We start from the raw sequence: 23,521 nt of genomic DNA, 5'->3' as shown, positions 1-23,521 counted from the left end.
GTTCCACCACATCCCAAAGATGCTCTATTGGGTTGAGATCTGGTGACTGTGGGGGCCATTTTAGTACAGTGAACTCATTGTCATGTTCAAGAAACCAATTTGAAATGATTCGAACTTTGTGACATGGTGCATTATCCTGCTGGAAGTAGCCATCAGAGGATGGGTACATGGTGGCCATAAAGGGATGGACATGGTCAGAAACAATGCTCAGGTAGGCCGTGGCATTTAAACGATGCCCAATTGGCACTAAGGGGCCTAAAGTGTGCCAAGAAAACATCCCCCACACCATTACACCACCACCACCAGCCTGCACAGTGGTAACAAGGCATGATGGATCCATGTTCTCATTCTGTTTACGCCAAATTCTGACTCTACCATCTGAATGTCTCAACAGAAATCGAGACTCATCAGACCAGGCAACATTTTTCCAGTCTTCAACTGTCCAATTTTGGTGAGCTCTTGCAAATTGTAGCCTCTTTTTCCTATTTGTAGTGGAGATGAGTGGTACCCGGTGGGGTCTTCTGCTGTTGTAGCCCATCTGCCTCAAGGTTGTGCGTGTTGTGGCTTCACAAATGCTTTGCTGCATACCTCGGTTGTAACGAGTGGTTATTTCAGGCAAAGTTGCTCTTCTATCAGCTTGAATCAGTCGGCCCATTCTCCTCTGACCTCTAGCATCAACAAGGCATTTTCGCCCACAGGACTGCCGCATACTGGATGTTTATCCCTTTTCACACCATTCTTTGTAAACCCTAGAAATGGTTGTGCGTGAAAATCCCAGTAACTGAGTAGATTGTGAAATACTCAGACCGGCCCGTCTGGCACCAAAAACCATGCCACGCTCAAAATTGCTTAAATCACCTTTCTTTCCCATTCTGACATTCAGTTTGGAGTTCAGGAGATTGTCTTGACCAGGACCACACCCCTAAATGCATTGAAGCAACTGCCATGTGATCGGTTGATTAGATAATTGCATTAATGAGAAATCAAACAGGTGTTCCTAATAATCCTTTAGGTGAGTGTATATATATATATCTTCTTCTTCTTCGTTTTTACTGGCGACTTGCAACCATATGGAGCATTATCGCCACCTACTGTATGTTAGTTACATTTGTTTAAATCCTTACATTTAGTCCAGTTTGTTGTAGATACGATGACACAATTTTAAGCACCATCTTTCCGGAATTATTTGAGAAAATATTTGTAATATCCATTTGTTTGATTCCTTCATGTTCCAGTCCATTCCTTAGAGCCAGTCTTTGATTTGAGTATTTAGTGCACTCAAACAGCACATGTTCCACAGTTTCTGATTGACTGCATATCTCACACTTTCCCGTTGGATGCTTCCCTATTATGTGCAGAGATGCATTTAACCTTGTGTGACCTAACCTGATTCTGCTAATCATCCCCTGCTCTCTCCTGTTCTTCCCCAGAGTCTTTCCTTCCCCACCTTCTGCTGTATTTTAAATAAATGTCTTCCTTTACTTCCATTATCCCATAATTTTTGCCACTGTATCTTAATTTTGCTTCGTACGTATGATTTAATCTCTGCTTTGCTAATTGGTACTGCCACTTCTACCTGATTTATCTTTAACCCTTCCTTAGCTAAAGAATCTGCCATCTCGTTTCCTTGGATGCCAATATGTGCTGGGATCCATAAAAACTGAACATCAATCCCCAGACTATTTACACGATATAGTGATAACAAACTTTCAAACATAATATCCTCCCTACATTTTGATGACACACTTTTGAGACTTTCCAATGCTGCTCTTGAATCTGAACAAATTAGTATTCTCAAGGGTTTGACTTCCTCTATCCATTGTAATGCAAACATGATTGCCATCATTTCTGCTGCATATACTGACAAATGATCAGTTATTCTCTTAAACACCTTAATTTTTAGTTCAGGAATGTAAAATGCACAGCTTGATTTTCCATTATCTGAATTTTTTGACCCATCTGTGAATACATGTACATAATACCCATATCTCTCATGCAGCACAGTATTCACACAAGCTTGCATACTAAACATGCTTTTGCTTGAACTAACCTTTTTTAATAGAGAAATATCAACTCTAGGTTGAGGTAGTAACCATGATGGAACAGCTGGTATTACGGCAGTTGGACTAATTACCCAATTGTTCATTCCTAGCTCCTTAGTTATCTCTATAATTCCCCTACTAAATACCTCCTTTTTAATTTTACTGCTTTCCCAACTTTCGTTTAAACTTCTTTTTGTTGGGTGTGTTTCCTTTGACTTTGTAAGTTAGCCCAATAATTTGCCCTCAACTGTTTCCTTCTCAGAATTAATGGCATTTCCCCAACCTCCACTTGAAGCGCTGATATTGGAGTTGATTTTACTGCTCCACAACATAATCTCAATGCTTGAGCTTGAATTTTGTCCAGCCTTTTTAAAGATGAACTAGCAGCTGAACCAAAAACAATACATCCGTATTCTAGAACTGATCTAATTAATGCAGTATAAATATTTCTTAACGCCACACGATCTGCTCCCCATACACTGCCTGTTAAACACCTCATAATATTCAATACTTTCTTACACTTATCTTCTATTAATGACTATATATAACTCAACACATCCGCGTAAATAGCCCGCAGACGACTGTACTAAAAGTTGTTTTCACAGCTGTCCGTTGTGTGCCTGATGAATATTTTATACAAATAATATTAACAGTGATATTGGTTGTTATTTAATTATAAATAAGGAGACAAAATAATAAATGACTGATTTACATATAAGTTGTGGCAAAAAAATAAAAAATAAAAATAAATTACCGACGTAGAGGCGATTACAGATGCCTACATGAAAACTACTTCAGAAATGGTGTCATAATAAAAGTCTTTTAAAAATCCAGTTTTAAAATCTAAAAAAAAATCTTCAATCGTACGTTATTTAATCAAATTTAATTTTTCATTATTTCCTACGTTGGACTTGAAAATTATACTTATACACTTTGAATAACAAGATGAGTTCTTCTTAGCAGATATCAGTAGGCAACTGCACTCATTTGATAGGTCCAATACAAAATTATAATAATAAAATAATATAAATTATAATATTAATCGTAAAAATAATAGCTATTTTTTATATTGTATTTCTTAACATAATAATACTGAAAATAATAATAATAAACAATAAATATATATATTTTTTTACCAATTTTTACCAATTTACCAATTTCTATTTTCAATATAAATTATTTCTTTTTTCCAAATTTAATTTACTTTATTGCCATGATTGTGTTTACATTGTATATTGCCAAAGCATCAACATCGCAACGATTAATAACAAGAAGAAAAAAAATAATGCAGTAATGAAAATAAATAAATAACAAATCCTAAAAACTGATTTAGATACGCCGTTACTCTTTCATAATTTCGAGCATTGCTTTTTCCGGCCAATAAGGCGCGAAGTAATTCAGTCCAGTTTACGCTGCGTTGGCATCACATTGAGGTGTAAGCGAAAGTAAAAATTAAAAAAATAGAGATATGCAGCAAGATTTTAAAACAGATATTATCTTAAAAATGATGTAGTGTCACTATATTTCTTCACGTTTAACTTTGTGGTTATAGTCTTTAAAAGTTGCTTCATCTTCAGTGTTTGTTCGCAGATTTAGCTGCACGTGGAACTGTCTTCTCAAACTTTGGCAGAATCTTTCAAACGGTGAAAAGCCATGACAGATAAACCAATGTGGGAGCAAATCGGCACGGGATTCGTGCAACATTACTATCAGCAGTTTGATTTAGACCGCATGAAGCTCGCCGACCTCTATGTAAGTAACTGCAACAAATATCTCGAGTCAGTTGAACTTGAAAACTTAAATTGAAAACAAAAACATCTAAGTAATTGAACCTCATTGCCTCAAGAGATGACTAACGAGAACTCTATTACCGTTCTGTATTGGGCTTTTGCTGTTATCAACCAGTTCCATTATGTTCTAAATGCGTGTAAAATGATCATGATATTTTAATGATCTCCTCTAGACTGATGCCTCCTGTTTGACATGGGAAGGAGAGGGATTTCAAGGGAAAACTGCTATCATGAACAAACTAAATGTAAGGCAACTTATTGTACACCTGTCATCTAGTAGTGGGAAGTTCGGATCATTTTACTGACTCGGATCTTTGAGTCTCGTTCAGCAAAATGAACGAATCTTTTTTCGAGTCATTTCGTTCATTTCGTTCATTTCAGCAGAATATAATTAAATGTCATGTTAAATAGCCCAAAACATCAAGTAGTCTACTTACGAAAATGTTGATTCAATTTGAAATAAATAAATAAAAATAAACTATAGGGTAATGCAGCCAAAGCCAATTTATAAGAAACCGAAATGTTAATTTATTAATTGGGTCTTAAGTTTAAGCTATTGCAGTTAGTTCACCTCACCTCCTTTTTCTCCGCCTTTTGTGTCATCGGGTTCGAACTTCAAAACGTTAAAAATACTTAGTTGTCGATGTCGACTCGTCAGTGTCTGTGTGTGGGCCATGTGGTGTGACACAGCAGCCAATGCACTCACTGACTGCATGCACATGCAGCATACCGGTCCGGATCCGGAAAGATAAATGATTAGTTCAAGTCTCGACTCTCGAAGTCTTCGGGTTTGGGTTCGGCCGGGTCCGAGTCTTCGTTCTTCCTGTCAGTCCCATAGAGACTATGCTATCAGTACCGGAAAGAGAAATGATTAGTTCGTCTCTTCGGTTCGAGTCGCTCGTTCTTCAAGTCAGACTCACAAACCCATAGCACAGCACTACTCGAAACCGAAGAGACGAACTAATCATTTCTTCCGTACTGACAGCATAGTCTCTATGGGACTGACAGGAAGAACGAAGACTGACCGCCAACCAACCAGACTAATCATCTCTTTCCGTACTGACAGCAGCATAGTCTCTATGGGACTGACAGGAAGAACGAAAGACTCGGACCCGGCCGAAACCGAACCAGACGAACTAATCATTTCTCTTTCCGGTACTGACAGCAGCATAGTCTCTATGGGACTGACAGGAAGAACGAAAGACTCGGACCCGGCCGAACCCGAAGACTCGCGAAAGATGAACTAATCATTTATGACTTCATGTACCTTATGCGATGTTGCGCGCATGCGCGGTCAACACAAAATGAACGAATCACTCTCTGAGACAACTTGGTAGTCCCGAGTCATATTAAAGATTCGTTCAAAATGAACGAATCGTTCATGAACGACACATCACTACTGTCATCTTCTGCTTTGCAAGTTACTCTGCACCTTCTTTGTAAATGGGGGATTTTATCGGTAATCCTGACTAAATCTAACAGAATGTCCCTGTTTGCAGACCCTGCCCTTCCAGACTATCCTGCACAAAATCACCGCTCAGGACCATCATCCAACTCCAGACAGCTGTGTCATGAGTATGGTCATGGGCCAGCTCAAAGTAAGCTGTGTCAATCGATTGCTTTTATTTAAAGGAATAATTCACCTAAAAATGAAAATCCTCTATAGAACTACAGAACACAAACAAAGATTTTAAGAAGATTATCTCAGCACTGTAGGTCCATACAAGTGAATGGTGGCCAGAAAAAAAGCACATAAAGGCAGCATAAAAGTAATAAATTGTGGTTAAATGCATGTCTTCTGAAGCAATATAATTAGTGAGGCTGAGAAACTATAAATCTCCACTTTCACTTCCATAATCTTTTTCTTTAGTTTTTTGGTGATATACATTCTTTTCTTTTTTTTCTTCTTTTTTTTTTGGAGGGGGATTTTTTTTCTCCCCAGTTTGGAAAGCCCAGTTCCCTATGCACCAAGTCCTCGTGGTGGCGTATTGACTCGCCTCAATCCGGGTGGCTGAGGACAAATCTCACACATTTTATCACGTGGCTTGTTTTGCACATTACCGCAAAGACCTAGCGTGTGTGGAGGCTCACGCTATTCTCCGCGGCATACACGCACAACACGCCATGTGCCCCACCGAGAGCAAGAACCACATTATAGCGACCATGAGGAGGTTAACCCAGCATGACTCTACCCACCCTAGCAACCGGGCCAATTGGTTACTTAAGAAGCCTAACTGGAGTCACTCAGCACACCCTGGATTTGAACTTGCGACTCCAGGTGTGGTGGCACGGTGGCTGTCAGCAAGAAGGTCCCGGTTTCAAGTTCCGGCTCAGACACACCAGGGGGGTCTTTCTTTGAGGAGTCTGCATGTACTCCCAGTGTTCGCGTGGGTTTCCTCTGGGTGCCCTGGTTTCTCCCACAGTCCAAAGACATGCAGTTCAGGAGACTCTAAATTGCCTGTGAGTGTGAATGTGTATGTCTGTGTGTGTGTTGCCCTGTGATGGACTGGCTACCTGTCCAAGACCGCGTGTCCCAAAAGCATCGCAAGCTTAAGTTGATCATAGAGACCATTGGAGCCAATGGTTTCCACAATCTATTTAACTAACTATGCTTTTGGGAAATGCAGCCCAGGGTGTTCCCCTGCCTTTGGCCCAGAAACAGCTGGGATAGGCTCCAGCACTACCCTGTGACCTTGCTAAGGAAAAGTGGCTTATAAAATGGATGGATGGACTTAAATATTGATCTGTCTCTCATCCACACCAATCATATCACTTCTGAAGACGTGAATTTAAAAAATGGAGTCTTATGGATTACTTTTATGCTACCTTTAGTTGCTTTTTGGACCTCCAAAATGTTGGTACCAATTCACTTGCATTGTATTGACCAACAGAGCTGAGATATTCTTCTAAAAATCTTCTTTTGTGTTCTACAGAAGAAAGAAAGTCATACACATCTGGGATGGCATGACGGTGAGTAAATCATAAGAGAATTTTAAATTTTGGGGTGAACTATACCTTTAAACACACACAGAAAAAGTGTTTAATCAAAGTGCATAATCATATTCATCTGGTGATATTTTAAAGCATGGTTTATTTAGAATTTCCTTGTTATGTCAAAATAAACTGGATAATAGCATGTTCTTACATTTTGATGCATGAAGTGTTACATATTCACTTCAATACCTTTCAACAATAGGGCTGTTGTGTATTACTTAAATCCTATTATATAGATTGTAACAAACAAAAACATTGACATTTTTCCCTCTTATATTTTACAGGCTGATCAAGACCAAGTTATAGGCTTTCAACAAGTCTTTCTGCTGAAGAATGTAGAAAACAAATGGGTCTGCACTAACGACATGTTTCGATTAGCTCTTCATAACTTTGGAGTGTAGTTATAGTGTTTGCAGTTCATGCAACTTTGGTATCTGGAGTACAGTTACACATTTCACACTTGGAACTGTTTTCTTTCTTATTTTGCAAGAATCTTTCACGTCCCTGATATCTCCAGATAAGAAAAACAAGTGATTATAATAATCTGTAATTTGTTTGTTGTGGCATGCACTGTGTGAAATTGACTCAACAATAAATTGATAATAAGTCTCCTTATTGTCATTGTGTGTTTATTGTTTTAGTTACATTTTAAAATCCATATTGTAATACTCACGCTGGATTCATATTAAAATGTCTGGATTCCTGATTTGTGATAATCTAAATCCATAATTGTTAACTTGAGGTACATGAAAGTACTGGAGGGGGTATGTGGACTGGTACGTAAAACAATGGTGTATTCAAAGTTCTCCTGGGAAGTTCGTTCTTTGAGGTCAGAAATTGTAAATACGATGTGATGTACGTTCAAATGGTTTTAGTCTGAAAGAATGGACACATTTTGCAAATTCATATTTCTTTTTTTTCACTTGCTAGCAAAGGCAAGAAAGCTTTTTCAGTACTAATGCAAACAAAAAAGCCACCCATTAGGTGTGTAATTAATGTTTATCTGTCTTTTATATTTAGTGCAGCACAGATAATGATGGGAAATGTAGATTTGTTGCAAAGCTTGTCGTTGCTTAAACCAGCTAAATGAGTTTTTTCGTTATATTCCATTATTATTGATATTCTTCATTAACTGTACAAAAACTGTAATCTTCACAGTCAAAATTCTCAAGTAAAACTAAATTATTACAGATAACGATTTGCTTCTGCTATGATTTATAAATCGATATGCCCCCAACTCTGAAAGTCAGGCTCAAAGAAAATCCAGAGTATCCCACTCATAATTATGACTTTGTGGTGACGTTCATGTGCCCTCAGCTCATAAATCCGACAATTCTGGCATGACTTGAACACACCAGAAGATTCTCTACTCATTGCTCCTCAAAAATGATGCTGCCTATCTGTGAATTTTTCCAGTATGTCTGAAGTGATCATTAATTGTAGGCTAGCACGCTGTGCAAATAGTAGCCAAAATGAAGTTAGAAATGCTCAATTTGTATATTTAGTTCTTGTATAGTGTGTAGTCACTAACAATCTGTCTGATGGAAAACTTGTTGGCACATTTTTTAACATGTTCGATGGACCCTTTTCACAGCCTGATTCCGCCTTTTTTAGCAGTGTAAATCTGGAAAAAAAATATGTATTTTCAAAGTTTTATTATTTTGTGTATATTTATATATTTATTGTTTGTGTTATATTACTCTGCATTAATAAAAACAACAACAACAACAACAAAAAAAAACACATCTACTGCTGCAATGTGGTTTAAAATGCTGAGGGAGTGACAGTATTTGGCATCTTCTGCCTGCCGTAATCTACCCGTCTATTTTGTTTCCTCTTTTGAAAAGTATAGGAAATTTTATATTTTCTTTTCTTAACCCTACTATAGTTGACCAGATACTATTAAGCCAGGGACAGAGCACTTATATTAAAACGAATGGGAGAAATTGGCCCGCGACCCTGTACACAGGATAAGCGGTTGACGATGGATGGATGGATGATGGGAGAAATTGGAACGCCCAATATGGCGGATGTAGAAAAGAAAGTCCCGCCTTACAGGTAAAAGAGCCAATCATCTTTCAGATACAGACATCGCCTGTCAGTTATCTCGAAAACGCAAATGCGCTTCAAATAGACCAGCCTGAAAACTAGCGTTGTGTTTTTTAGCGTGTTCTAAGCTAAAGAAGCACAATTGAGCCTATATTACCATTGTTGCCAGACTATGCTGATTTGAAACATGTTATCTTATCAACCATTGTGGAGAGTAGCGTACGTTTCTGCCGCTTGTATCCATAGAAAATAGCTACCCATGAGCGTTTCCAAGATGGCTGCCGAGTGGACTGACTTCACTTGAAAGCAACTTCAAGTTTACTCCTGCGATCTGAACCCGGAAATGTGAAAAGGATCCACTTCAGACAAAAACGTTACTGGAATATTTGTCTACAAATATGCTAACTTGATTGAAACCTCATAAAATAAAATAAAAAATATATAAAACATGATAATGACATGATGATATGATTATAAAACATATTCATTATAAAACACCCTGTCCTGGATGCTAAATGTTCAATACAGCGTTTCAGCTGTGCTTAAAATCACAACGTTGTTTCACTATGCAAACTCGCAGATTAGATTTCACCAAACTTGCACTTTGGTATGCAGCAAAATATTAAAATGTTTGCGTTCTCACTCTTCCTCACTCATATACACATGAATGGAGCACAAAGTCTAGTTTGATTACACAATAACCCAGGGGTCAGCAACATTTTTGACATGGAGCAACCCCGCCATTTTTCATTTCAAATTATATTATTACAACAGTTTGAGTGAAAAATATGTGTGACATGATGAATATGATATAATCATGATCCTTCATGTGAATTTTCACAGAGCATCATCTGAAAGTGCTTTAATGAAAGAAACCCTGTCCTTTTGTACAGTTAACACAGTTAAAGGGATAGTTCACCCAAAAATGAAAATTCTGCCATCATTCAGAATCAGAATCAGAATGAGCTTTTTTGTAAAGTATGCTTTCATATACAAGGCTTTTCTGTTGGTGACAGAAGCTCCCAGTGCACAAACAATACAGCAATAAGACAGAGATAATAATAATAATAATAAAAAAATAAAGAGTGAATAGAAATATAAGTATATATAGAAATATACAATAAGACAAAAATATACATATAGTATGTACAAATACAAATCTGTTATATACAAGGGAATGGAATGCAGATGAGGTAGGATATTCAAATAATATAATTGACTTGGCAGTGTACTGCACGTAATTATGGTATAGTATTAACTGTTCATGAGATGGATAGCCTGAGGGAGAAAACGGTTCCTTTGCCTGACGGTTCTGGTGCTCAGTGCTCTATAGCGCCGGCCAGAAGGAAACAGTTCAAAAAGTGGGCAGGGTGAGTGGGGTCCAAAGTGATTTTACCAGCATTTTCCTCACTCTGGAAGTGTACAGTTCTTGAAGGGAGGGCAGGGGGCAACCAATAATCCATCAGCATGCAGTCCGAACTGTCTTTAGTAGTGTTCTGATATCCGATTTCATAGCTGAACCAAACCCGACAGTTATTGAAGTGCAGAGGACAGGCTCAATGACTGCTGAGTAGAATTGGATTAGTAGTACCCATGGCAGGTTGAACTTTTGTAAATTAGCTCTATTTTCCTGCTGGGAAGAAATAATTCCCTAGTGGAAAAACCATCTTAAGCTGGTAGCTGTGTTTTGGAACTTGGTAAGCTGATCATAAGCTTGTCGAAGCTGGTTATTAGCTGGTCATGAGCTGGTCCACTCCAAGCTGGTCACAGACCAGCTACCATCTTCCAAAAACCAGTGTGGCCTCCCATTGATCAGCTTGGACCAGTTTAGGACCAGCTTAAACCAGCTAACTTGTTCCAAAACACAGCTACTAGTTTTGCTGGTTTTTCCACCAGGGTTGTCAAGATTGTCATGAGAGATCTGACTTCTGTTAAGCACATTTGGACCAAAGGTGTTTTAAGATATCTGGAGAAAGCTATTTATAAGCATTCCGATTCATCTCTATGGCAGTGCTACATGGGTAATTTTGAATGGCTATCAATGGGGGAAAATGCTTTTTAGCACCCAAAGGTGTAGTTCCTGCATCTACCAGTAGGGGCTAACTTGGTCACGCTAACAAACCCATTTCTGACCACTATTTCTGACCTGACAACCCCTCTAAAGTCGCACACAGGTTCTTCATTATATAAAAAAAATAATTTGTTGAGTTGGGAAAAGTGTCAAGTCAATAAAATGAATAACGCACTTTACGATACTCTCAATAGCGTTATTTAAAATGTTATTGGGTTATTACATTTAAAAACAAATCACATGTTGGCTAAAAATTTCCCAGAGACATTATCTCAAAGCGTGTTACAAATATTTACCTTGACATTTTTTAAAAATTGGATTGTACCGTAAATCGGAATAAAAAAAATAATTGCGAACGGAATAGCCTTGAGTGACCAAAACATAAAAAAAATGCATTGTTTAGTGTACTATTGTGTATTTCATGCCATGACAATTGAATCGTAACAAATTTCATGTACCGTCATTGCAAGTAGCTAAAAGCTGGGTTTTTTTCCATATGCCTTTTGATGGAATCAATTACTGGTAGTCTATTGGCTGAAGAGGAGTGGTATGATATGACTTCAGCCAATGGGGCACTGCCACCTAGTGCTGTTTCTTAGCAACCAGCTGACTGCTCAGTAGGCCCTCTAGTGGCTACCCTTATAAATTACAAGTAATGGCGCCCCCTTGTGGCCATTCCACTTTTCAGTAAAGGCTGTATAAGGAGGAATATTTGAAAGACTGAAACTAACCACAATCAGACAAGTTAACAACAGAAAAGTTGAACATACTACTCCACGTGATAGCCACTAATAATCAAGATGAGAGGTATATAACAAAGTTTTTCCACATCAGGCGTACTGAAATTGGATTGGCCAGCTGGGCAGTATGATAATTTTGCCCTGACGTCACTTCCCATTTGTTCAATGCGCCATTTTCTCGACTCTGAACGGCAAGCACAATAAATGAGTCCTACTTCCAAATATTAATAATTACTGTTCATTACTGTTTCCATACGTGAGAGCGCAGATTTATAGTTTGAACACCCTGTTCTGCTTCCACATCTTCTATCATCGGTTTTGGAGTGCACACGGATTGGTGAAAGTAGCTAAATCCCCTCCCAGATTCGGTTTGGCGCTGGATAAGGTAATGTCCTCACAATTAGAGCAATGGGAACATTAGCAATTGCGTTCAGTTGTAGCGGGCTCGATATGATGGTGTGGTTTGCAGGAAGTGCAACGAAGCCCGGTGCCCGAAAGCTGCGAAGAGGTTACTTTATGACATCACTGCGTTATTAAGAAAAGCGCCGATTGGAACGAATCAGTTGGCCTGCGGTTTGAAATCATTCCTGACCGAAATTTCTAGATGTGAAGCACGTTATAAATTCCATTCGGATATTTTAGAATTACGGGGGGAGTACCTAATTGTTTCGAATGTATGACATGTGCTGGATTTGGCGGGTGTTTGATCATCGATCGCAGTTAATGCTTGCAAGTAAATAATTTAGATATGCGTTCGCGCATGTTAACGTTTTCAACTTTTGCAGATATCGAGAGATGCATTTGATGGGCTGATTAGGAGCTTAGATGGGGAGTATGGTCATGCATTAGTACACAATAACTTTAATAAGGCCAACTAAATTTGCCATTATGTCAATTTCTAAATATCGTGCATGTGAACTTGTAGATACGATTTTTTTTAAGTTGATTTGAAGCCCAAAATTCAAAAGTTTATATAATATTGTTTTTGCATTGAAATTTATGACAGCACCCTTTACAAATTCTTCGCACTGTAATAGATTTGTGTGTAAATTGGAAAGTGTTTTAACAATTGTATTTGTTGCACTGCTTTATGCTGATTTAAATATAAAACCTTGTTTTACTTAATCTTTCACTGTAATACAACAAAATATAATTTCCACACAATAAATAATTTCGAATCTCCCTTTTCTTAAATAAAAGAATACAAATAATAATAAAAAAATATAGCTTGCAGTGAGGCAGTTATAATGGAAGTGAATGAATACACACTGTTTCAAAAGTATTAGCAACAAGATGTACAAAATATGTGTGTTAACATGATTTTAGATTGTTAAAATCAGCTACTAATCTTTTCTGTGTAAAGTTTTATTAAATTTTTCAACTTCTTTGCCGTAACCCTGAAAAAAACGAAGTAAAATCGATGACTTAAATAAATGTACAGCTCTAGTAATATGCCAGTTTTAACAGAATTAATCTAAAAGTGCTTTGATAAAATTATAAGCTTCACATTTCTGCCTTTTTAAACACAAAAAAAATGGCCACATTTACTTTTTTTGTAAGTGACTCACTGTAAGCTTGACATTTGCTTTCTTTTTTTAAAAATAGTTTTTAAGAAAAGTCCAAATACATTTTTGTGATAAAAAACATCATGCAACAAATACCGTCAGTTGAGCTTATCTTGTAATGAACCCAGAATGTTATTTGAATGAAAATTACTAAAATGTCCACGCCTGCTTTATATCAAAGTCTTTCTAGCTAGTCAGTCCACTGTCAGCCATCTTTGGAATGCTCCCGGGAAGCTTTTTCCAGTAATGACTGTGCAGCTCATATCTGCTTGAATGGGGAAAGACCGAAATCTCCAAAACACTTGGTCAAGATTACGACTAAACAACATATTTCAAATCAACAATAAAATCTGACAACGCTGGTATTATAAATAGCACTTTACCACAGATTACACAAACATGCAATTTTCCTGACTCTGTATAGCTAATGTGCATCTCAAGATGAATCTCCGGATGATATTTGTATCTAAATTTTATTTAATAGAAGTGACCTGTCTCTGTTTACAGTCAGCAAGAATTTGGTGAAAAAATTACTTTTTTCATTATGAAAAAAATAAAATAAAGAAAAAAGCTTTGAAGTATTGGATAAGCTACACACATGCCATCTTCATGTTACCCCAACAAGATAAGACATTTAGTGTGTGTTAAAGTACTGTAACAATATTAATTTTGTCATTGAATTGACGAAGAGCTTTGTAAAACTTCAGAGGGGAAAACAGAACTCACACAACCATACTGTACGCTGAAAATTTAACAATCTTACGCATGTGCGTACGTGGATGCTTAAAAAATAATTATCATAACTGTGCTTGTGACTTTGTTGTCTTGTGTGTATGAGAGAGATATTCCAATCTCTGGAAACTTTGACTGTTCACACCGCAACTGAATGTGGCCCAAATCTGATTTTCTGCTCAAATTTTATATTTTGTAAGGTTGTTTACACATCATTCTAAATGTATCCCATATCAGATACTGGTCTGAACAGCCTGCACTAGTTAACTGACTCGTGTGCGTACAACATTCCCTGAGCCAGTGTATAATAAACCTAGACATGTTCATTATTTTAATATGTATAATTAAATAACTTTGATTTTTAGCCTGAATAGGAAACTCAATGACTATCTAGCATAATAAAATATCAGCAAGTGATTGTAGAACAGATGGATAAAGTAGTTTGAAAAAAGTAATTTTCAGTTGTGGTGGAATTTAATAACCATTGAAGCTCAAGAATGTAATCTTATGATTTCCAACAACTAGATGCATTTGTGTTTTGATACAGTTATTTCTAGAAAATAAAAACTGTTTCAGGTGTCCAGACTGCAACTAAAATGGTCACAAATGCAACCAAAAATAAATGTGACCATTTAAAATCTAGTTGCCATTATCGACAGTCAGGATGTGCCCTTTCATATGCGAATTTGTCAGGTATCAACGTGTGTGTTATTAAATACATCTTTAGAGCGCCAGTGTGTCTCGCACCACATTTCACCCTTTCTGTTGATGATATGGCTGCACGCAACAAAAAAAACAGTGCGAGCCATGATGTCTGATTCATGAACAAATGACTCTTTTTGAACCGGGTCTTTATAATGAATAAACTGACAAGAGCCCTTTTGAGCTCAGGTAAGCAGTTTGAATTTGAGTCACTTTCTCAGCAAATCAGCCATCAATGAGTTCACAACTGGTAGTGCAGACATTTCAAAAATAGTTGTCCCATGTGCATTTTGGGCTTGTTTTATAATGAAAAGTCACGTATAATGTATCAAATAATTTTCTCCCTGGTTATTATTGAATGGGATTGGAGTAGCAGATTAAACTGCATCTGGGATTTCATTTCATTTACACTCTTGTTGTCTTTGTCTGTGCCAACAAGTTACAGTAAAGAAAGACTAATATTTATATATATATATATATATATATATATATATATATATATATATATATATACACACACACTGGCAGCCAAAAGTTTGGAATACTGTACAGATTTTGCTGTTTCGGAAAGAAATTGGTACCTTTTCACCAAAGTGGCATTCACCTGATCACAAAGTATAGTCAGGCCATTACTGATGTAAAAAAACAGCACCATCACTAATTGAATAAGGTAATTTATCATCAAATCTAGACAGGCCCCATTTCCAACAGCCATCACTCCAACACTTTATCCTTTAATAATCATGCTAAATTGCTAATTTGGTACTAGAAAATCACTTGCCATTATATCAAACACTGCTGAAAGCTATTTGGTTCATTAAATGAAGCTTAACATTGTCTTTGTTTTTTAGTTGCCATAGTATGCAATAAACTGGTTTGTCTTAAGGTTAATATTAGGTAAAAAATTGCAAAACAAATTAAATAAAAAAACTTTCTCTAGAAACTCATCAGTCAATCAATGTTTTGAGGAATGAAGGCTAGACAATGCTTGAAATTGCCAAAAAAAACTGAAGATTTCATACAAAGTACACTAGGGGTGGGTGATATGACCAAAATCTTATATCACGATATGAGTCATTTAGATCACGATAACGATAAATAAAAGTTATGTATCATATGTAATAGTAATAAAAATGGGTTAATATAATAAAGAACCTTATTGTAATGTCCATTTTTGGAAAACCTAGACAGTGAAATGAAAACGAATTCCTCTTATATAATTTTATCTTTATTTAGAATTTGACAAAGTTAAAAATAAGATAAACACTCCGTTTTAAATCTACCTTATCATATACTCGCTTTCACATTATGCCACAATTCAGTCTGATATGTTGTTGATCAGATTTATTAAAACATTTCCTCAAGAAACTGAAGATCTTTTCAAAGCAAACGTAACAAAGAAAATATTGATAGATAATAATTTTAGTAAACAATAACAAAAATAACACCTTGTAGAAAATAAATGTAAAATATATTTATAAACATTTCTTAGATGGGCTGGTTTGGGTATTTCTGTAACTGATGATCTCCTGGGATTTTCACACACAATAGTCTAGAATTTACTCTGAATGGTGCCAAAAAAAAAAAAAAAACATCCAGGCAGTTCTGTGGACAGAAATGCCTTGTTGATGAGAGACGTCAACGGAGAATGGCCAGACTGGTTCAAACTGACAGTCTACGGTAATTCAGATAACCGCGCTGTACAATTGTGATAAGAAGAATAGCATCTCAGAATGATATATTTCTGTTTCTCAGATTTATCATATTGCTTCTAAAGACATGGATTTAACCACTGGAGTTGTATGCATAACTTTTATGCTTCCTTTATGTGCTTTTTGGAGTTTCTGAGCTTTGGCCCCTATTGACTTGAATTGTGAGGACCTACAGAGCTGAAATATTCTTCTAAAAACCTTCTTGTGTGTTCAGCAGAAGTAAACTACACATCTGGGATGGCATGAGGTTGAGTAAATGATTAGAGATCATACATTATTTTGGGGTGACCTAACCATTTAATTGTATACTATTAAAGATTAGTTTAGTAATGATAAATAATCATTTAAGGAAATATATATGGATACAATGTGGATCAAGCTTAAATGCCTTTTGTCACTTTGCCCATATTTGCCTTATATTATAAAATTTGCAGCATTTTCAATCCACATTAAACATGAAAAAAAAAAAACACTAGATAAACGTAACACTAGACTACCCAGATAAACTTAATGATTTTAGACTTTTAAAATTACACCAGTAAACGCTCCGCTTATGCAGCCATAAAAAAAAACAATACTAAAATATCTAAACTTAAAAAAAAAAAAAAAAAACACTGAGAAAACTAAAACTAAAAGACAAACTGTGAAAACTAACAAACTAAATTGTAATTACAAATTGAATAGATAATGGAAATAAAAAATATATAAAAAATCCGAAACTATAATAACACTGCTTTGATCAGATCTCAAAGTGGCTTTTTCCTGCATGTCACTTTTTCACCCTTCATAAAGGCACGTTATATGTTACGCATTGTTGCAGGAAACATACTGGCAGTGGTGGCCGAATGTAGGTCTAGCTGAGAATATTATTAATGGAATTTTCCTGCCCACAATCTGAACATGTACAGCCCTGGTGTGTGGCTGGACCTCACACTGCTTTGAACCGTGATACCGGGGAGACTGCAGCACAAAATAAAGCAGCGCATGCCAGCTTCCTCAGTCTCTGTTGTTGCCTCATATAAGGTGTAGTCCAGCATCGCAGCTACACATTGCCATGTTATAAGCTAAAATCTCTATTCCATTCCCCTCCATGTTGTTGCTTACCGATGCAACATTGTTGATATAGCAACCAATACAGATATGCCAGAAAATGAACTTGCAATACACAGTACGGACATTCAATCATAAAGATTGGATTCCGATAGGATACACAAAATCGGATTTGGATTGAAAGCCTGAACAAAGCCATTGTCATTCATTTAACAGATCTGTGTCACATAAAATCAAATCAGTATAATAAAAAAAAATCTGATTTGGTCCATATTCAACAGCGGTGTGACAGTTTAGAAATGCATTTCCAAAAACAGTCTATGTGCTTTGGATAGGTGTTAATAATATGGTTGAAAGGTTCTTTTAAATTTATTATATATATATATATTTTACACTTCAAGAAGTGGATTTGATTCTAATATTTAATACCAGTCTGAACCAAACCTTAGCAATTCGATAAGAAGTGTTGATAAGAAAATGCTGCTAAACCTGCCACTGAACTTTAATTGCAGACTTGCAGAATTATGAAGAACATCACAAAATCATGACATCTCTCTTTCAGGTGTAGGACCATGTATCAATTTCCAGTCAGAGGGTTGGAGAAGATCCGCAGAACAAGAAAAAAAGTGAAAAACATTCTTGGAGGATTTGGACTTGAAGAATGTCTTAATTATGCCGAGGTATGCTTATGTTTGTAATTCGCATACAATGAAACATGACAGACCACAGCTAATACTAATAACCTTTTTACTTAAATTACATTAAAATCCCTCTACTCACTTATAAACAGGATCTCCAGGAATTCTACCCAGGAGATAAAGTTTTTGATGCCACAGACTGGTGCGATTTATCAGATGGGTTTGATGGGCGGTGGATAAAGAAGGTGATCTTAAAAAATAATTTTGTATTTTTTTTTTAATGAATGTGCATAGCTTTATGGAGCAAAACCTGTTTATACAATGAGTGATGTTGTGTGACAAAAATTGGCTGAAATTCTAACCAAGCCATCTCCCCCTCTTCATCTTCAGTGGGAGTATCGGACACGAGGATTGTGCTGCAGCTTATGTGAATTCTCTGCAAGGTCCTGGCATACCTACAGAAACCATGTTCAGCGTTACCATGATGAAGAAGAGCGTCTATGCAAGCTTTCCTCATGTACTTCCTGCCCGTTTATTGCCCACCCCAGAGTGGTTTCCAAGCACTGCAAATTATTCCACGTTGAGGACCCAAAGTTAGAATCTGGTGCAGTCCCCCAACTGCCTGCAAGAGCTGTGAGCGGTACCATTTTTCAGTGTCGAAGATGTCATTTACAAGACACTCTCTTGTACAGTGTGAAAAAGCATGTTCTCCTTTATCACTACACCTCCACATTGAACAAATATGCTGGGCAGAGATCCGCGAGGGAACTTGGTGCCCTGGGAGATATTTCTCAGAAATTTTACTGCAAGAAGTGTTATGTATCAGCAGAGACATCTGAACACCTACTGTATCATCTTCTAACCTCAGAAAAGCACAAGGAGCTGGATGTGCATATCAGATCTCTCATTTTTGAAACTGAAAGTAAGAAACAATATCCTGCTCTAGCACCGAAAGCCCACGGCACTTCTGCTGTCATAATGATGAAAGATCAGCCAGCAGTAACTGGTACACTGGCTGCTGGTGGAATCAAAAGAGTAGAAAATGGTGGCTCTGCTATCATTTCTGCCTCTGGAACAAGCCACCCATTTCTTCCCACTCAAGCTTCTGCCCTGGTTCAGCTTGCAAGTGCTGAGGCGAAGGGTTTACTGAGGCCTGGAGTACCGCTGGCTTTTCAGAACACTCACATTGGGAGACCTGTATCTGCTGCTCCTCCTGCAGTTCCCCACCAGATGTCCGTCAGAGTAGGCCTCCCGGGTCAGCCACAGTTGCAATCTGTATCCCGCCAAATTGTCCTACCACCAGGTGTTCGCCTTAATGTACCTAATGTTAGGCCACCAGCTCCTCAATCCTTACTTGTTAATCCAAAATTACCACAACCGAGCCCAGGAGGCACCATGATGACTTCCCAGTCCCTTCTCAGTCATTTAATCCCAACAGGCAACAAAGTCGATGGCTTACCCACCTACACTTTTGCACCTTTGCAGGTCTTATCAGTCCAGTCAAATAACTCCCAAGGACTCAGCAAAGCACAGTTGCCGGTGTCTCAGAACAACCCAGCTACTCATCAGAACAAGCAAAACAGTACCCTGCCAGTCCCCAAGCAAACCAAGAAATGGATCACTTGCCCTATCTGTAATGAGCTCTTCCCATCTGATATCTACGAGTCCCATCCAGCGGTTCACAAAGAATCATCTAATAAGCCCAAGCTCGGCCTGGCTGCCCGTGCTCCTTTCTTAAAAAAAATGCCAGACAAGACTGTTCAATGCCTGACTTGCAAGATCTTGATATCGGAAAGGGGCGTTTTTGAACATCTGCTTCATGGCATGCTCTGCTTGTTTTGTACAGGGATTTTCTACTCCATCAAGCAGCTTGTTGACCACATACAGATGGAACATAATCAGACTCAAAAGAGCAACTGTGACTTCATGCGACGAGAATACCGACTTTATACCGATGAGGCAGGGAATCTGCTTTTCCCGTATTTTGACATTAGGACCACGGCTCCTAAAATAATAATGGGCGAGAAAGAGCTCAATCTTGCGTTGGTCACCAGCTCCCTCGATCTGATCTTTTTGAAGATGTTGCCCAATAATCCTCAGGCTGTTTGCAAGACGCCCATACCATCCAAGATGCCCACACCCAAGCTTGATAACACAGAGTGCCCCTTCTGCTCCGATAAGTTTCTGAATAAGGAAGCCTATCAAATGCACCTCAAAGAAAAGCACTTCATTGTGCCCACTCTGCATGCAATACTTAAAACCCCATCGTACAGATGCCTCTACTGTGGTGGTGTATACACTGGGAAGACTACTACTAAGGCTATTATTGTCCACTTGGGTAAATGTCGCAGTGCACCTAAGAGTCTCAAGGTTGCTGAAAAAATGAGTTCTGGATTAGCTGTTACTCCCAAAGCGAACAGTGCATATGTGTCATACCCAGCCCATCCTAAACAGATCACTGGTCCAACTTCAGTCCAAGCCTCTATTCCTGCCATAAAAACACCAGAAACGGAAGCAGAGTTACAGAGCCAGCTACGGCTGGAGATAGCCTTTCGAGAAGCTATGGAGGCAAATAAGAGAGAGAGAGAAGAACGGTTGGCAAGGAAGAGAAAGCTAGAGAAAGATAGGTTGGCTGGCCTGATTCCCCCTTCACCTGAAATAATCATCGATCCCTCTGTGACCTTTGCAATAGATCCTACCGGAATGGAGGTACGCTCCTTTGAAGAACGACGCGAGTTTGTCAACAAGTACTTCAATACACAGCCTTACCCACTCAAGAAGGAGATAGTTGCCCTGAGTAGCCGTTTACTGCTTAACAAAACTGATGTTGCTTGCCAGTTTGGTGGAAAACGTACCAGGTGCATGAAGAATATGCAGAAAACCAAGGCTGTAGTACTGTTAGGCTTCAAAATGGCAGAGCTGATGAAAGTCCAGCATGATCTTTTTATCCCAGAGATAGAGCCGGAGAAGATGGTCACTGAGACAGAAGCAGAAACGACTGTGGCCGAAGCAGAAACGACTGTGGCCGAAGCAGAAACGACTGTGGCCGAAGCAGAAACGACTGTGGCCGCCGCTGAAACGACTGTGGCCGCCGCTGAAACGACTGTGGCCGCCGCTGAAACGACTGGGGCCGACGCTGAAACAACGGTGGCCGACGCAGAAACAGTGGCCGACGTAGAAATGGAGCAAGAGTAGCTTCCCAATTGTAGTAAAGATAAGTGAGGGACTTACAATGAAAATTTGGTCAAGAGCATAAACAGTAGTGTTCCTTGAAACAATGCAAAATATGTACAATAGACACTGAATCTAGTTAACCGTGTAGAAACATAAGAGTTTGAATCAAGCAGAAAATGTGTTTAAGTTCGTCTGCTGTTCATTAATGTGTTTGTAAACTTTTAAACACGTTTTTTTTTTTTTTTTTTTCATATTAAACCTTTTAAAGGATACACACATTACTTTTCATGCAAGGTTAATTAACTTAAAATTAAAATTAGTTTTTTGTAGCCCTTTCATAGTTCTAGGGTTTGAAACTTTGATATTTGTGCGGTTATACCTTTCTTGTATGTCAATCCTTGAAACCTTTGTATGACATTTTTCATATATATTTGTTGTAACTTAAGCATTTATTAAGTTTTCCATTTTCATGTATCTTCCTATTAATTACTTCCTTGTATTGTCAAATTAATTTCTATCCTGCTTGCCTTTATTCTTATTTAAATCTGGTATTCAAATTCTTTTTATTCAGATTTTGGCCAAAACATATTCCTCACTCTACAGTAGTATGAATCAATGATACATGCAGTGACATTCCCGACAAATAATGCTTACTGAAGTGTGGAGCCTTGAGAAAGGATTTGATTTGTTATATTATATCTTAACAGTATCTGTATTTAGTAGACTATTAGTTTTGCATTTTAGTTTCCCATTTCAATATTGAGTATAATAAATGCCAACATCCATACTTACACAATGAAAGAGTGAATAAAAAATTGCTGCATAATCCGTATACACGTGAGTGCACTTCATTTAATTAGACTTTCAATGTGTAATTAATAATGGCCCTTCTCAAACATTGGAAACTTAAAGTGATAGTTCTTTTTATTGACTTTCATTGTATGGAAAAAGCATTAACGTTCTCCATATTTCCTTGTGTTCCTTGGAAGAAAACATGAGTTTGGAAGGACAAGAATGTGAGTACATTTCAAACTAATTAAATTTTTGGGTAAATCATCTCTAACTCATTAAGAGAAAATAAAAAACAAATAGCTTTAAAGGAATGTTTAATACAAGTTAAGCTCAATCAACATCATTTGTGGCATAATGTTGATTACAACAAAAATTCATTTAATCTCATGTCTCCTTTAAAAAAAAATATATAAATCTGTGACAATGGAAGTGAATGGCCAATTTTTAGAGAGTTTAAACAGAAATGTGAAGCTTATAATTTAATAAAAGCACTTGCATTAATTCTTTTGTTAAAACTTGTATTATTTGAGCTGTACATTTGTTTAAATTGTCATTTTGGGGTTTTGTTAGTTGTAAAACACTTTAACATTACACAGAAAATATGAGTACATTTTATCACTAAAATAATTTGTACATGCATATCCTTAATGTCTTGTGGCTATACTTTTAAAACAGTATTTTAACGTTCAAAAATGGACCCCTATTAATATCCACTCCAAGTGCCTCACTGTAACCCAGATTGTTGCCTATTTCTTTTAGAGGACTGAGTCGGAATTAATTTTTCTGGTAATCAACATTATGCTGTCGATTGAGTTTAACTTACATTGAATCTGGAACATTTCTTTAATGTGATAACAGATTTTATTTGAAGACCTTAATAACTAAATTTATGTTATCTTAATAAAAAAAAAATATATATATTCTGTGTAATAGAAATATTTAATAATACACATTTAATACAATACGCTTATGTAAATGTACATTTATAGGATGGGACATTCAACTGATTTTAAAGTGAACAAGGTACCCTTTAAAATCAGTTGAATGTCCCATCCTATAAATATTCACTGCTGTAGTTGGCTACAAGAAAAACGTTTAGGCAGTTGTAAAAAAACGTAAAGTGAGAATGTGTTTACAATTATTGCCATGGATTTTCTTTTTTATTATTTATCAATTAACAATGCAAAGTGCAGTAAAAAAATTTTTTTATTTATATATATATTTGGTGTGACCAACCTCTGCCTTTAATTCTCCTAGGTATAATTTTTCCAGGTTGTTGGCAGCAAGTTTGTTCCAAGCTTCTAGGAAACTTGCAACATTTATGTATTTGTCTCAATTGCTTCTGTCTCTTCATGTAATCCCAGACAGACTCAATGTTGAGATCTGGGTTCTGTTGTGGCCAAACCCTTGTTATTCTGTTCTACTGTATTTGCAAAAGTAATGTTTGTAAATCTAAAATTGATATATCCT

At 37.2% G+C, this 23,521-nt stretch overlaps 2 protein-coding genes across 3 annotated transcripts; both read left to right on the top strand.

Moving 5' to 3' along the window:
- Positions 1–3,454: 3,454 nt before the first annotated feature.
- LOC127650991 (nuclear transport factor 2-like) lies at positions 3,455–7,408 on the top strand. Of its 2 annotated transcripts, none has more exons than XM_052136680.1 (5): positions 3,455–3,477; positions 3,633–3,794; positions 4,006–4,077; positions 5,332–5,430; positions 7,111–7,408. In XM_052136680.1, exons 2-5 carry the CDS (start codon positions 3,696–3,698, stop codon positions 7,225–7,227), a joined length of 387 nt encoding a protein of 128 aa, XP_051992640.1. In that variant the 5' UTR covers positions 3,455–3,477; positions 3,633–3,695; the 3' UTR covers positions 7,228–7,408. The 2 variants fall into 2 exon arrangements, with proteins under 2 accessions (XP_051992640.1, XP_051992641.1); XM_052136681.1 differs by adding an exon at positions 6,766–6,802 and having other exon boundaries at positions 3,465–3,794; positions 7,111–7,236.
- Positions 7,409–11,869: 4,461 nt separating this feature from the next.
- Positions 11,870–22,532, top strand: LOC127650574 (activity-dependent neuroprotector homeobox protein 2-like). Its single transcript, XM_052136075.1, has 4 exons — positions 11,870–12,071; positions 18,010–18,127; positions 18,238–18,330; positions 18,476–22,532. Exons 2-4 carry the CDS (start codon positions 18,020–18,022, stop codon positions 21,278–21,280), a joined length of 3,006 nt encoding a protein of 1,001 aa, XP_051992035.1. The 5' UTR covers positions 11,870–12,071; positions 18,010–18,019; the 3' UTR covers positions 21,281–22,532.
- The last annotated feature ends 989 nt before the right edge of the window (positions 22,533–23,521 follow it).

Source organism: Xyrauchen texanus, chromosome 10 (assembly GCF_025860055.1).
Source record: "Xyrauchen texanus isolate HMW12.3.18 chromosome 10, RBS_HiC_50CHRs, whole genome shotgun sequence".
Lineage (NCBI taxonomy): Eukaryota > Metazoa > Chordata > Actinopteri > Cypriniformes > Catostomidae > Xyrauchen > Xyrauchen texanus.
This window is presented reverse-complemented; position numbering and strand designations above follow the sequence as displayed.

Coding starts and splice junctions, on each gene's coding strand:
- LOC127650991 (XM_052136680.1), top strand. CDS start 3,696: ATGACAGATAAACCAATGTGGGAGCAAATCGGCACGGGATTCGTGCAA. Junction 3,795..4,005: donor TGAAGCTCGCCGACCTCTAT/GTAAGTAACTGC, acceptor GATCTCCTCTAG/ACTGATGCCTCCTGTTTGAC. Junction 4,078..5,331: donor CTATCATGAACAAACTAAAT/GTAAGGCAACTT, acceptor CCCTGTTTGCAG/ACCCTGCCCTTCCAGACTAT.
- LOC127650574 (XM_052136075.1), top strand. CDS start 18,020: ATGTATCAATTTCCAGTCAGAGGGTTGGAGAAGATCCGCAGAACAAGA. Junction 18,128..18,237: donor AATGTCTTAATTATGCCGAG/GTATGCTTATGT, acceptor ACTTATAAACAG/GATCTCCAGGAATTCTACCC. Junction 18,331..18,475: donor ATGGGCGGTGGATAAAGAAG/GTGATCTTAAAA, acceptor CTTCATCTTCAG/TGGGAGTATCGGACACGAGG.